The sequence below is a fragment of the Pholis gunnellus genome, assembly GCF_910591455.1.
Source record: "Pholis gunnellus genome assembly, chromosome: 20".
Taxonomy (NCBI): domain Eukaryota; kingdom Metazoa; phylum Chordata; class Actinopteri; order Perciformes; family Pholidae; genus Pholis; species Pholis gunnellus.
The window spans coordinates 13,168,867-13,183,068 of record NC_136547.1 but is presented as its reverse complement, the minus strand read 5'-3'; the positions used below and the strand labels follow the sequence as shown (position 1 = coordinate 13,183,068).

Here is a 14,202-nt window from a genome sequence, read left to right as displayed (position 1 = left end):
TGGGTACATCTTTGCTGCATTGGCTGGTCCAGTTGCCTCTTAAAAAAATGGAGTAAAATGTGTACAGTGTGTATGCGTCACTTTTTAGCCAATGCTAATGGTTTGACTCTAGCATGGACGTATGGGCTCTACTGATGGCAATGTCAGTCTGTCAGTCAGTCCACCACTTTGGTCCGTACTGAAATGCCTGGATGGGTTCTTTGTGTTTAGTCCCAATCAGCAAGTGTTAATGCTAAACTTAAGGTGGAGAACTTGGTAAACAGTATACCTGGTAAACATCAGCCTGTTAGCATTGTGGTGTTAGCATGCCAATGTTAGCATTTAGGTCCAAGTGTCACCGTGTCAAAGCCTCTAGTATGGCTGTAGACACGTTGTTATTGTCTATCTATTGTAACAGATGACTTCAATTTGATGGTGGTGTCGGCCTATTTGTACAAACCCAAGATATGAATATAAACATTTGTGATGTTTCTCAAAATGTATCTATTGAATTGTGTTAAACTCTAATACTGGACAGCTTCACTGTGTGGGTCTTGATTCAGATTTTTGACAAGATGCATTTCTTCATAATTGAAAAAATACATTTCCATGAAAGGGTCCCTTTGGAAGTCCCAGAGCAGAAAGATGCATCCCAACATAAGCTCATTCTCTCTATGACTGTACTGTAATTGGTGCCTTGTGTCAGATTTATGGTAACAACTGACCTCATCCACAATATTTTCTGCTTAAGCCTAGATTGTCTTCCCCGTGGCAGTTGTTGTCATACAACACCGGCAGCCACTCCGGAGCAGAAATACATATAGTAACAATGGCGGGGCTATTGTGCCCAGCGTAATGCACTTTACAATATCCTCATTCATTGCATGAGGACTTTATTTACAGAGCCCCCTTGGGTAACGCAATGCCATGCTCTGATCACACACCAGCCCACTGCATGTAATTATCCTCAGCCTGCTCTCCAATCTGTCACTGCCCAAACTCATTTGTAAGAGTGCATGTACAGTGATTAAAGAAACTTCTGTGCCATTGCAAAAAAAAAAAAAGGAGGGGGGGGGGGGGGGGGGCTTCTATCACGTCCCCGTCTCCCACATTCGGGGAATTCTCCAAGAACGAGGCGAAGCTGCCATGTCCGAGTGAGCCAGGCAGACGTGTACAGATCGCCAACATCACTAATGCATCTGCAGCAGTCAAGTCATAATAATTAAAGACATACAACGTCTCAGGGCTTCATTAATCATGGTTTATATGGACTTTGAAGCCGTAATGAAAAACAGCCTGCCTCTCTGGGTTTATTGTGTCTGTACAAATTGTGGGGATGGCGTACGCCGGGAATGCCCCCCCCCCCCCCCCCCCTTCCTTGTTGCAGGATGTGGTGATGGAAAACAAAAAGATAAGATTTGGTGAAAAGCTAGTGATGGTTACAGAGAGGTCAGTGGTCAAGGTTGTTTACGCAGACGCTGAGCGGCGTTCAATCAGGCAAAAGTGAGCTGCCGACGGTGACTGCGGTGTGAGTTTACACGTCTTTGTGTTTCGTGCACTCGGTGGTCAATGTTTTCTGTCTTTGGCGGAGCGGAATGAAGGCCTGTAGTGCTCTGGAGATTCAGCTTGCACTGTCACATATCATCATCTTTGATGCGCTGTTAGTTTTTTCTCAGATTCTCACCATGCTCTCCAGCCCTTCTGGAGGTGCATTACAGTTGAGATCAGAGTGAGAGATTACTGGGTATTAAGCTCTCAGTGCCAGAAGTAGAAATTACAGAGAGGTTGTCAACGCCAGAGTTCTCTCTGCTTGTTTTCTCCTATAGAGAGAGGGAGGTAATGCTTTACTCACGGCGTTTCATCCCAATGGCTTGTGACTGCTCCCTGGCAGTGCTATCAGTGGTGAGTCACAGCCAAAAGTATGTGCAGCTCAACGAAAGCAAAGGAAGACGGAAAGGGACAGACTGCTTAGGAGTCCAGCCCAGGACACATGCATCTTCTCCCAATAAAAGGCCCTTTGGCAGGTTTACATCGCATTAGTCCACTAAACCCGAGGAAATATACAGTGGAAGGGAGAGAGGGCATCATCCATCATCTGAAATGCAAAGGATGAAGTCACTTTATATCCTCCCTAACGATGTGTCCTGCCTACAGGTGCAGTGGTGCAACATCCGCCTTTTGGTTCCCAAAGGTAGGCTATCGAGATTCTATCCATCTAATCACTCTATATTAGGATTGCGTTTACTTTAAAGCTATTTATGTAGGACAAGTAGCTTTGCTGACTCTAAATAAACATTGAGAAACATGTAATAATTCCAAGAGTTCGAGTCTGCAGCTACCACCAGTAAAACTGAGTTCTGTGTGGTAACTACCTGGCAGTGATCCATTTCTCCCTCAGGTACCTCACTTAATGTTGTCATTTTATGGAGTGTGTCTGATAGAGCACAACTGACAGATGAAAGTTTAAGTGGCCCCTTGGAATAAACAAATCAAAAAGCTCTGAGTTTGGCTGAATTAAAGGAAGAGAAGGGGTGTGGGTGTGTGTGTGTGTGTGTGTGTGTGTGTGTGTGTGTGTAGGGGGGGTTTCTGGACCCTGCAGTTTGCCAGCGTTCCTCCCAGGTGAGCTCACACTGGGCCGGTCGAGCCCCGTCCAGGAAGAAACGGCGTCCTCGACTCTCCGGCTTGACTCACCCAATATTTTGCCGGTCGTCAAAACAAAATTAGCACCGGTTTGTTATTATTTCTAGTTAGCTCATCCATTGACTTCTGTCTTCATCATTTCTGAGGAGAGGGGGATTTTATAGTTGCCACCTTTTTGAGTTTCCAGTGATTAAGATGAGAAAGATCAGAGAAGCAGCTGGTAGTTTAATTTGAGTTCATGATGGCCACGAGCAGGAGGAACTGTATTCAAGCCTGTGTGCTGCCGCTGAGCTTTATCTGTGGGGATCAATTCAATATTTTTGTTGGCTAATTTGGATTATCGGTATGCTCAGGAGACACTCTGGTGGAGTAGGAAAGAGGCAGGAAAAGAACAAAAATATGTCAAACACAATTAACATGCAACTTCAAACAAAGGACTGAATAATTAAGGAATGGCATAAATCATACAATTACGGTCTAGATTCTGAAGATGAACAATCAAAGCACTCAAGTATCGTGAGATTACAGCCAGCTGGGCTCTTGAAATATGAAGGGAGAAGACATTAGTGTGATTGGAAAAGTCGTGAAATATTGTTGCATGTTTCCCGGCTGACAGTATGAAGTGTTTTGGGCGATATGGGTCCTAACCTAGAGAAGTCAACCTAGACAATAGCGCCACCTTGTGTCTAACATGTGTGTTACAGGCTTAAGAAAGAATCTCTCCACATCCACCAAATAGAATCCTGCTGACGCGGCGCCAGATGATGACGCGGCGCCAGGCGATGTGACTGAACGATAAGTACACTCAACTGTCTTGTTATGTTTCTGACAACAAGAAGGCGTGAAAGAAAACAGCCTGCAAGTATCGTAATGACCTTTCTAGATTTTAATACAACGCATTATTGATGGGTCAGTCTTGGTCGCAGTGATATATTATATCCAAGGAGACAACAAATACAATATTTTTGCTAAGAATAAATATGTAGTTTATTGACAAGTTTAGTAAACAATAATAAATAAAATGTAATTTATACAGTAAACTGTATTGCACCTAATTGCTTTGCTGGCTATTTGTATTAGTAATGAAAAAAGTTAACTTTTCTCAGAAGATAACTGTTAGCATTAATGAGGCACAGCATCAAGATGACACCTCTCTGTAAAGGCTCTACTTTTCGTCATCAAATTGTTAGTAGTCGTAGTTAACAGTAGTTTCAGATTCACAGCCATCTTTTTCTCCGCACTCCCGTAACCAGAAAAAGATTATCCAGGCCGTAAAAAGTTTTGTACTCTCATTGCGGCATGTGTTTCCTTCCCCAGGCCGTCCACCTCGTCCGCCTCTCGCCACTTCTCTCTGGGATGCAGGAGGAGGTAGTACAGCACGAGGCACACCAGCCCCAGCACTGACCCTCCAAAGATTATACTGCCGACTGTCAGCAAAAACGTGGCGGTATGCAACTCTGGCTTCAACAGAGCCAGCAGCAAAGGAGCCGCAATGTTTACAAAAGCATAGAATGAGTAGTAGACGATCATGGCCACCTTGGTGTCCTTTCCTTTGACGTTGAAAAAGGTGAACGTGAGGATGACCCCGATGACCGCTCGGTACAGAATCTCGAGCCTTCTGGATGTGCAGAAGTCGGTCTTAAGCATGTGTGTCCAGGTGGTCCCCACGAGCCAGAGGACGGTGGGGGCTATTGCGCCGTAGGGGCTCAGTATGAGGAGGAGGGTGTAGCTGAGGATGTGGCTGGTGATGGTGCAGAGCTTGTAGAGGAGGTAGATGACTGTGGAGAGGCCGGAGGGCATCTCCCCGATGTGGGGGAGGGATCTGCACCGGCAGCGGCGATAGTCAACCAGGGACCAGGCGATGTTGAAGAAGGAGAAGGCCATGGAGAAATCTAAAAGAAATGAACGGATGCTTTACATGGTTGATACAGCGACTTCCAAAATATGTCACTTCCTGCCTTTATACTTACACTGCAAGACTGAGCAACCCTCTTGGCCCAGCACTATGTATAGCTGCAGAAGGAGTTGGGGGGCACTCTCCAGGAAGGTCTCAAACAGCTTGAGCATGCTCAGATCTGTCGCCATGCAAAACAAAATGCAGTGCTCCTCGTCGCTCCTCCCGTGCACTGCGTAGGAATGTGTCCAAACCACTGTGAAGCCCTTTTTCAGCAGGTGATAATACCTAGCAACAGGTGGCCAAACACAATGACAACAAGCATTACATAATACATTAGTCAGTATCTCCTCCTTCGCTGGTGCACAGACAGATGATTCACATCCTACAATACACTGCAGCTTACATGTGGTTATTCCAGTTTTCACATTGCCAATGTGCAGGATTTGCATACCACACATTTTGAGTTGCAACATGCATGCATTCCATAGGAGCGGCTTATGTTATGTAATACAGTGCTGCACTCTTATCAAAGTCCTATACCTGCTGAAGATGCCCACGCCAAATAGGTGCAGGACAACCAGTCTACCTCTGGACAAGCCGGATTCGGTTGGTTTCTCCTCAGCGTTCATCATGACGTCCTTCATGTCGTCCTTCATGTCGTCCCTGTACCAGGCATAGCTGAAGATCTGCGTCACCAGCAGCCCACCCAGAACAAACACCAGAGTCAGTCCGGTCCACACAACATGACCCTCTCGGAAATATTTCACGGCCAGTCCGATGTCTGTCCAAATGTCCCCAACATACAAGAACAGTCCAGCGATGGTCAGTAACCATCGCAGTTTAGTGTATTGGTTGTCCGATGGAGGCATTTTTTGTCGTCAGTTGAGAAATTCAACCGAACGCGTCGCTCTGCGGTGAAGGTAGAAATGTGGTTTGCTCAGTTTCGCTCTGAAGGTTCTGAGGAAAAGCTGCTGCGGACAGTTTGGTGTTGGACCCCAGCAGCTCAGGAGCCATTTTGGTCGATCTGTAAAAGCAGAACGACGTGATTTTAAAAAACAATGAGTATCATGGGAAAGACAGAGTGCTTATCACGCGCAAACATTTTGTTGAAATCTTGTGCTGGTTTACCACAAATCTTATGACGGTGGTGAAATGCAACGTGACTGCAGTCTGCTGCCCTTTGAACTCTATCATAAACACTCTATTCCTGGGTCCTGCTAAATGGCAAACATGATAGGAAAATGATGTTATCGGCAGGACTGATACAATGATTTATGATGTTCATTCAAGTCTTTTATAAGATTTACTGTATTTTTTTTTTTTTACACTTGAATGGCATTTTAAAACCTATTTTCTCGATAACAAAATAACTTCATTAGAGGTTTCTGTAAAGGCTTTACATCCTCTAGACTCACTATAATATGAAACTGTTTAATGAGAGGCCATTTGCGATTAAGTAAAGCAATAAAAATGAACTAATTTAAGATAGCACAATATCAAAATATCATTCATATTATCTTCACCTCGATAACAACACAGTTAGTACATTTATTGTATTTTCTTAAAGATTCTTTACAAATGATTCTGAGCTCATATACAAATCCCAAATTGATCACATTCTGCCTTAATTCACACACAATTATTAGTGCATATCACCATCAATTCAACTTACCAGTACAGTGTGTCCACGGCAGACAGCTGTGTAAAGACACAGAGGCACAAACGTCTGCATGCAGCCGTCCTCTTTCTCTTTCCTTGAAACTCGTGAGTCGAGACAAGCCCCACCCTTGTGACAACCATCTGAACTAACATAGTCTAACCGGAAACGTGTAATTACATAATAGTTCTTGTGCCTGTGTGCATGTAGGTGTGTGTGTGAACCACTGGGTAACAGTTCCTGCTTTAACTTCCCTGTCACAATCTTTTGTCCCTTTAGACACAAAGACATTTTTTGGATGGCTTGAATTGCAGCCAGTCAGTGGTGAAATACCGAGACATCCCCAGACGTATTGCTTCACTTTCAAAGACAGGTGTATCTTTTGATTGCTGTGAACACCTTGCACAGTGGTTTTCCTGTAATCCAAGCACTTACATGAAATCTTAATCCAAGATCAGGAACACTGTAATGCGCTTCATATTTTCAAAACACACACTTGAAATAGTTACACTGCTACGGCCTGATTTTGGTGGCTAATGTTAGCTAACATGACCAAACTTAAGCGACATTCCTCAGTCAGTATACAGACTTTATTCCTCTTTTCTACTTGTTCTGCTGTTAAGCCACATTATCTTGTTTTCATTATCCCACAATAGTCTGGCTTTCAGGCTACATTTCAACGATCTTCCTCATGTGTGCTCAAATAAATCAAAGCAGCCCTTACATACTCAGGCTCAAGTATCAGTTTATTCTTTCATGTTTTGTTTGGAATACATTTGATGAATGTGGGTAGTCTAAGTAGCTCACGGCCGGATCTACCACCAGGGGGCCCCAGGGCAAAACACGTAGCTGTGGATCTGTACTGAACCCTCCCACTTACCCACTATGTGTATGATGTGTGTATCCTAAAATACAGTACCCATCAGCAATCTATAATTAGTGTGTAGTATTTTGATTAAAGGAATACATTTTTGGGGGAAAATAGGCTTATTTGCTCAGATGAGAAGATTGATACCGCTCCACATATGACAGTGGGATCAATTTACTCCTCTAACTCTCCGCAAGAAAGAAAATAAGTGTCTTCCTCAAAATAAGGAACTCATGGTAACTCATGGAAAGAAAATAAGTCTCTTCCTCAAAATAAGGAACTCATGGTAACATGGTAACTTCATGGTAAAAAGAAGGAAATGCATTTACAGGCTTTATGATAATACTCGCTCTTATACTCCAGACCTCTAGGGGGTGATAGAGAGCCCCAGCTGTTTCTCTCCCGTGCGTAAAAGAGTGTCGTTGATCAGCCTCCGCGGCTCGACCCCTCCCACTAGCAGTAGAGTGACACGCCATTCAATTGCTGCCTGGCCCTTCGCTCGTAGGAAGCTTTGAGCGTCCTCGTACCAGACGGATAATAATAATAACATTAATAATAATATCGCGACAGAAACGCGGCGCTGCGTTAGGCGAAAAAAAGTTGTGCCGAATAGTGTCGACATGGGGATCCGAAAAAAGACCAACAAGAATCCGCCAGTGCTGAGCCATGAGTTTGTCATCCAGAACCATGCAGACATTGTTTCCTGTGTTGCTATGGTGTTCCTCCTCGGGCTGATGTTCGAGGTAAGTCCCGACCCACATGTTGAATGGGAGAGTGGACCCGGACTGCTGCTAGACGGGATGATGCCGAATGATCCGTTCTCCTGCAAAGCGACATGGCTGTCTGATCGTATTCTTCTTAACTACTTCCTCCCGTGATCGAAAGTTTTCCCTCCGCGCGGTGGCCTCGCTGTTTGCGTTTTAATCCGCGAGGTGTATTGATTTATTCGGGGGTATGTTTTCATAAAGATGTGATGCGTTTTAGTCTTCGTTAAAGCGACGTGTGCGTTAGAATCCACAGTCCATCTGGCTGCTTCCCATGTTGAGATCGATATTTTCAAATCGCTCGTCTGCAGGCCCGATCATTAACAAAAAAAAACACACAACACACCAAAGTTTTTCACGTGTAATTTATGGATGCGTCTTCCATTTTGTTTATGGAAATGTCTCGGCTTGTTGCAGACTTTCAACATTTGTATCAGTGCGCTACAATAATCGTGCAACGCTCTCCGCTGGGTTGGTTTTTGTGCGTAGACGTGTGTTACGTGGCAATCACACAACGACTGAGAGGGCTGTCATCGCAGAGAAACCCGCTCGTGCCCCTAAAACGGAAAGTTTGGAGCTCGAACGGCGTTCTCGAGGCTGCGGGCGGACGAGCGGGAACCCGGCTCACAGCGAACGACCGAGTCGGAGCTGCACGCGGGTCCACTTTCACTCATTTATGTTGCATTTAAAAAATAAAAAAAAGGATGTTTCATCCTCAGTGAAAAAGCAGCGCCATTAGTGTCACGTTTGCGGCGATTTCGACTACTTCCTGTTTTGGTTCTACAAAGTAAAATCCCCTTTCCGTAGGAACAGCTGTTGCAACGTGTACATTGTGTCGTGACGGAAGCGTGAGCATTTTTCAAAAATGATGGCCGTTTATGACAATTTAATTCAACAGTGACTACTGCTTTCTTGCATTACATTTTAATTTCTTGTCAAATTGTTCTTTTGTTGTGAAGGAAAACTAAGCAACTTCCCATTGTAACCTTTATTATTTGGCTGTATTGATGCAGCTATACTCTCTTCTCTGATAGGCAACAATACTTAGTTGTATCTTTAATTGCCCATCTCATATCAATCTATATAATTAAAGTGATTATTTGAGTGATGTATTCCTATATACATTACATTTTAATTGTATTCCTAACACCTCCACAGAAGTACTTGGCAGAGCTTTATCACCCATTTTTTCAGTTGTCACAGTAGTTTTACACAATTCCCATACGGCCTCATATTTATTGCTAATCTTTGTGTATTATCAACCTAAAATTGCTATAATAGATTGCCCAAATCACCACTGCACTCACTCCATTTTTGTTCTCTCAGGGAATCCTTGATTTATAAATGCTATATAATTTTTTTTTTTCCATCTACAGGTCACCTCAAAGTTTGCAGTGTTATTCATAACAGTCCAGTACAACGTCACCATATCAACAAACGGTACGTTGAGGATTGCACTGAGAGTACGAGATGAATGGTGTGAACAGATGTTTTCTGATGACGTGTTAACATTGATACTGCAAGTTCCGTCTTCGACATACAACGCGGTATTTTTCTCACAGTTGTCCTGCTGGAAGCCTCTCATTTAGATTCTCGAGCGGTTCTTGCACAAACCCATTTGAGAGCTCCTTCTATTTCTTTTTCTCCCCCTCCTTTTTGGAGCTAAATTTAGTCTGCCTGATTTCCAAAAGTTCTCTTGTGGCAAGGTTGCGCCGGGTGAATTGGGCCAAGGTGTAATATAGGCCTCTCGATTCAAGCCCTGCTCATTTCAAGGTTAACAATTTCGTTGCCAACTTCAGATACTGTTGGAGGAGTGCACAACCACAGAGCTTAGTCATACTCTGCCGTACAGGCTGCCAGCTGGGTGATTCAGTTCTTATCTGAGTACGTACCTCGCTCTGTAACCTATTTACAGCCTTTATCTAATTAGACAAATAACGTTCACCTAAATCTTTCTGTAGCGCGGCGAATAAAGTAGCGCCACTGTGGTTTTTCTTAGTCTGCGCTGACTTTAACAAGCAATTGGGCTGATTTCGTTATGTGGTTGCATAAACTGTGAGCACCGCCTGTTCGCAGGAAACTCCGCTCCTGCGTCGTCCGTCTCTGTGCTACGACTCGCCACGTTATTCTCAGTGTTTCACAGATAGCAGGCAGGAGGCTGTGTAGATAATATGTCAGTATGTTAATAAGACGTGTTATTGTGCCGAGGCGGTTAATGTCAAAGAGGGGTGTAATACTGCACAGTCGTGACTCTCTAATCCAAACGCCTCACCCCGGGAATGAAGGTTATTGAACATGTGAATCACTTGATTACATTTAATTAAAATGGATCAACGGTTCACGATAAGGATGAACAGGGTTCATCCGACATCTTGGATATTGGTGAAACTCGTTAGGCCTCATGCAGCAACGTTCTCTTCGAGCTCTCTAATATTTTCTCTTAGTTTTTCTTTTAATGCGAAAAAGATGCACCAAACTTTCTTAACCATTCAAATCTGGTGTTGTGCTTGTGTGCAAATACTCCGGCACATGCCCAAGAGTTTGAGAGATGGCACCAAAAAAAAAAAAAAAATCAAAAAGGCATATAACATATGAAAATATAAATGTGATTATATGATATTCATGTGTCTGACCTCTACGCATGCTACTGAAGGCCCGGAGGAGACGCCCGTGAACCACTTCCACCATGGCATCAAGGACTTGGCCACCACCTTCTTCTACATGCTGGTGGCCATCATCATGCATGCCATTATCCAGGAGTATGTGCTGGACGTAAGTGAGACACAGACTTGATTGCACAAGACTTTTAATTATTTTTAGTTCTGCTTTTTCTTTAATTGTCGTTCATCTTTTGCAGAAAATCAACAGGAAGAAGCACTTCTCCAAAACCAAGCACAGCAAGTTCAATGAGTCGGGCCAGCTCAGCGCCTTCTACTTATTCTCCTTTGGCTGGGGCGCAAGCATCCTGCTTTCTGTACGTACAGGAGCTAAGCCGACGTTGTTCTTGGCAACATATGTTTTACCCCCCCCCCCCCCAAAATAAAACATGTCCATGATTGTAATGTAAATGCTTCTTTGTTTGTAGGAAAAACTCCTGTCCAATCCAGTCAGCCTGTGGGAGGGTTATCCGCACACACTGATGCCGTAAGTTTGTCCGTGTGCATTTTAGAGATACTTTGTGTTTTTTTTCCCTTTGTGGTTTAAATAGACAAGAAATGCTGTCACGTGTTACTTTATTTGTTATTTTACAAGTGCTTCAAATATGGCTCTGAATTATGAAAATGTTTTAATTTTTTTTAAACTCCTGTTTTCCCTCAGATTCCAGTTCAAATTCTACTTCATTTGTCAGCTGGGCTACTGGTTACACGCTCTGCCAGAACTGTATTTCCAAAAGACAAAGAAGGTAGGTGTGTGTGTGTGTGTGTGTGATCGTTTAGTATGACGTGCTGTAGCCTCCGTCTGGACCCTCAGACTACTTCCTGTTTGACTTCCTTTGGTTGTGTTGCATTGTTTCAAAGAATCATACTCGCCTCGCTTGATTGCACGTGCAGAGTAAATATTTACCGTCGTCCTTTGTGTTTACCGTTTAGGAGGATATTCCACGCCAACTTGTGTACATCTTCCTGTACCTGGTCCACATTGCAGGCGCCTACATTCTGAAGTAAGAACTGGAATACATGTGTCGAACATGTGGCATGAATCCCGTGTTTGTACCCTGTCCTTCAGGGGAAAGTTATTGGCGTCTCTCTGTTGTAATAAAGGGGAATCGTGTGTCTTTCAGTCTGAACCGTCTGGGTCTGGTCCTGCTGGTGTTGCACTACTTTGTCGAGCTTCTGTTCCACGTTTCCCGACTGATCTACTTCAGCAACGAGAACAGACAAACGGGGTGAGTTCTCGTGTTCAGAATGGTGTGTGTGTGTGTGTTCCGATCAATGTGTGACGGTCCGTGAAAGTTTCACCAGTTAGGAATTACCGGTGGTGAGAAAGTCCTGCTCTTGTCTTCCAGTTTCACCATATGGGCCGTCTTGTTTGTCCTTGGCCGGCTGCTCACCCTGTCCCTGTCCGTCCTCACCGTGGGCTTTGGCCTCGCCACATCTGAGAATCAAGGCTTTGATTTGGCTGCGGGGAACTTTAACGTTATTTTTGTTCGGTAAGTGTGTCTGAGAGGAGAAAACGGGACTCTTAAATATATATATTTAGCATTACTAGAGTTGCTGGTTTCGATGCTAAATTCTTGTCCATTTCCTTGATGTGTTCTTAATTCCCATGGTGTCAATCCGTCAACATCAAGTTTGGCCACTTAGAGTAAAAGGAACAAAAGCTTATTTCTACTCTGACGTGTAGTACTGAGGTTCAACAGTCATACAGGAAGGGCTCCATTGTAGAAGAGGAAGAGAGTTGTCCACCAACGCCAGCTTCAATAAATTAGAATGAAAGGAGTTATTGGGATTGCAGGAAATTAGGAAGAACGTCACTAATCATTATCCCTACATAACGGACTGCTTTGGATAGGAGTATCTGAGGGTGGACCAATATTTTCGACGGGGACTTGAGAGCGGTCGAAATGATTTTGAGCAGCATCGACGTGTGACACGCGGCTTCTTCATCGACCTGTTTTTGATTTGCCGTCTCTTTTATTTTATTTTCTAGGATAACTGTCCTGGCTGCCATCTGCCTCACTCAGGCCTTCATGATGTGGAAATTTATCAACTTCCAGCTGCGCCGGTGGAGAGAGCATGCCCAAGCCCAGACGTTGAAAAAGAAACAGCTTCCTTCCAAGAGCAAATCAAAGAAAGACAAAGGTATGAAGCGCATTCACTTGAATGTAAACGTGTTCTTCTGCAAAGCACTGGACATTAGATAATATGCATTTCTTCGTATCGTATGCATAATGTTTATGCGTGCATAGGAACTAATTTGGATGTGTCCCTTTTTTTGTTTTCAGCCAACGGAGTAAATGGAGTGAGCTCCCACGCGGCCGATTCACCAAGAGCGAGAAAAGAGAAGTCGTCATAAATACATTCCCCTCGATCACGTCCTTCCCAAAGAAATGATCTCAGCCCGTGCTTTCGTGGCTGCATCCAACCAACAGTCCCTCCAGCGCTGCCCCCCCCCCCCCCCCCCCCACTCCTGCCCATAATACACATTTTCAGCCCCCACACAGGACTGACCTCCCAGCTGGACTTCAAGAGCCAGAATGCATTTAGCTTTGCTTGTCGGCAGTCGTCCGGCACGCCTTGATTTAAGAATCATTGCTCTGCTGTGCCACTTTGAATAAAAACAAAACAAATTCCCAAACAAACTATGAAAAAAAAAAAAAAAAAAAAAAAGACCTTATTTAAGAAGTGCCTATTGATACAGATTGTTTTGTATAGGGTGTGTAAAAAATAATTCAGGAATGATGCCTTCAGTGTTTAATTGTCTCTCCCAAGTCAGGTCATGTCAATGCTTTTTCCAAAATGGTGTGTATTCCAGCTTGTGATTCATTTCCCTTTTTTCTTTTTTTTTTTCTTCTTTTTTTTCTTGTATTTATAAGTGCTAGCAGCTCCTCTTCTTCGCCTCTTTGGAAGGATATTTGTAAACACTTCTTTTTGTAAGAATTTCCTAATAATATCTCCTTATTTTTCCATCAGTGAAGGTTGCATACAGTCCTGTTTATAATCTCTGGGTTCACACCACAGACTGTTCAAACTCACACAGCAGGACATGTGTTTTTTCGTGGCCGTGTCACTGGCCAACATGATGCAAAGCAAAGCAAAGCAGAGGATTTTTCAATATCCACTCCTGGATAGAATAGTGAGGTGTGCATAAAAGCAACCCAGGAGACATCACCCTGTACTACTACTATACGTAGATTCACAGTTAAGTGCAAAACTGCCACTAAAGACGTAGTGACTGGATGTAGCGTTTCATTATCGGAGTTTAGAGCAGCTTTTAGTCACAAAACAACATATCCCCTGCCATGACATGATGCTCACTCTATTGCCGGTCTGCCTATAACACTGTCATTAATTGAACACACTTTGTGTTTTAGTTTTGAGTCATATGAGATGACGTTATAAGAGATGGAAAGGAAAATCAGACAAAAACATCCCTTTAGTAAGTTTGATTGATTGAATCACTGTCTTGTATGGTCCATAATCATTTGCTGTTTAAGTGGAATGGGTTTATTGTATTTGTTTGTCCCTGCACATTGTTGCTTAAAAGGTAAAAATGTTCACGAGAATGATTTGTTGTTAAAGCACGGACTGAGTGTGAGAAAAACATATTTTGTTGGCTCTTCCCCCCCCCCAACCCACTACAAATGTGCCAAATGAGCCTGATTGACTGTTGATCTATGTATTTCACTTACATGCCATAAAATGAATTTACAAAAGTATCGTAAGAAACAATCTCC

The 14,202-nt window shown here is 43.5% G+C and overlaps 2 protein-coding genes across 2 annotated transcripts; one reads left to right on the top strand and one right to left on the bottom strand.

Annotated features, from left to right (window-relative positions):
* Window positions 1-3,521: 3,521 nt before the first annotated feature.
* xkr9 (XK, Kell blood group complex subunit-related family, member 9) lies at window positions 3,522-6,265 on the bottom strand. Its single transcript, XM_079181818.1, has 4 exons — window positions 6,189-6,265; window positions 5,057-5,540; window positions 4,590-4,801; window positions 3,522-4,511 (listed from the first exon to the last, which is right to left on the bottom strand). The coding sequence occupies exons 2-4, from the start codon at window positions 5,383-5,385 to the stop codon at window positions 3,880-3,882; spliced, it is 1,173 nt and encodes a 390-aa protein (XP_079037944.1). The 5' UTR covers window positions 5,386-5,540; window positions 6,189-6,265; the 3' UTR covers window positions 3,522-3,879.
* A 1,253-nt stretch (window positions 6,266-7,518) lies between these two features.
* tram1 (translocation associated membrane protein 1) lies at window positions 7,519-13,240 on the top strand. The gene is made up of 11 exons (XM_079181508.1): window positions 7,519-7,784; window positions 9,182-9,245; window positions 10,459-10,577; window positions 10,663-10,779; window positions 10,891-10,949; window positions 11,124-11,208; window positions 11,396-11,466; window positions 11,587-11,691; window positions 11,812-11,955; window positions 12,456-12,607; window positions 12,751-13,240. Exons 1-11 carry the CDS (start codon window positions 7,662-7,664, stop codon window positions 12,819-12,821), a joined length of 1,110 nt encoding a protein of 369 aa, XP_079037634.1. The 5' UTR covers window positions 7,519-7,661; the 3' UTR covers window positions 12,822-13,240.
* The last annotated feature ends 962 nt before the right edge of the window (window positions 13,241-14,202 follow it).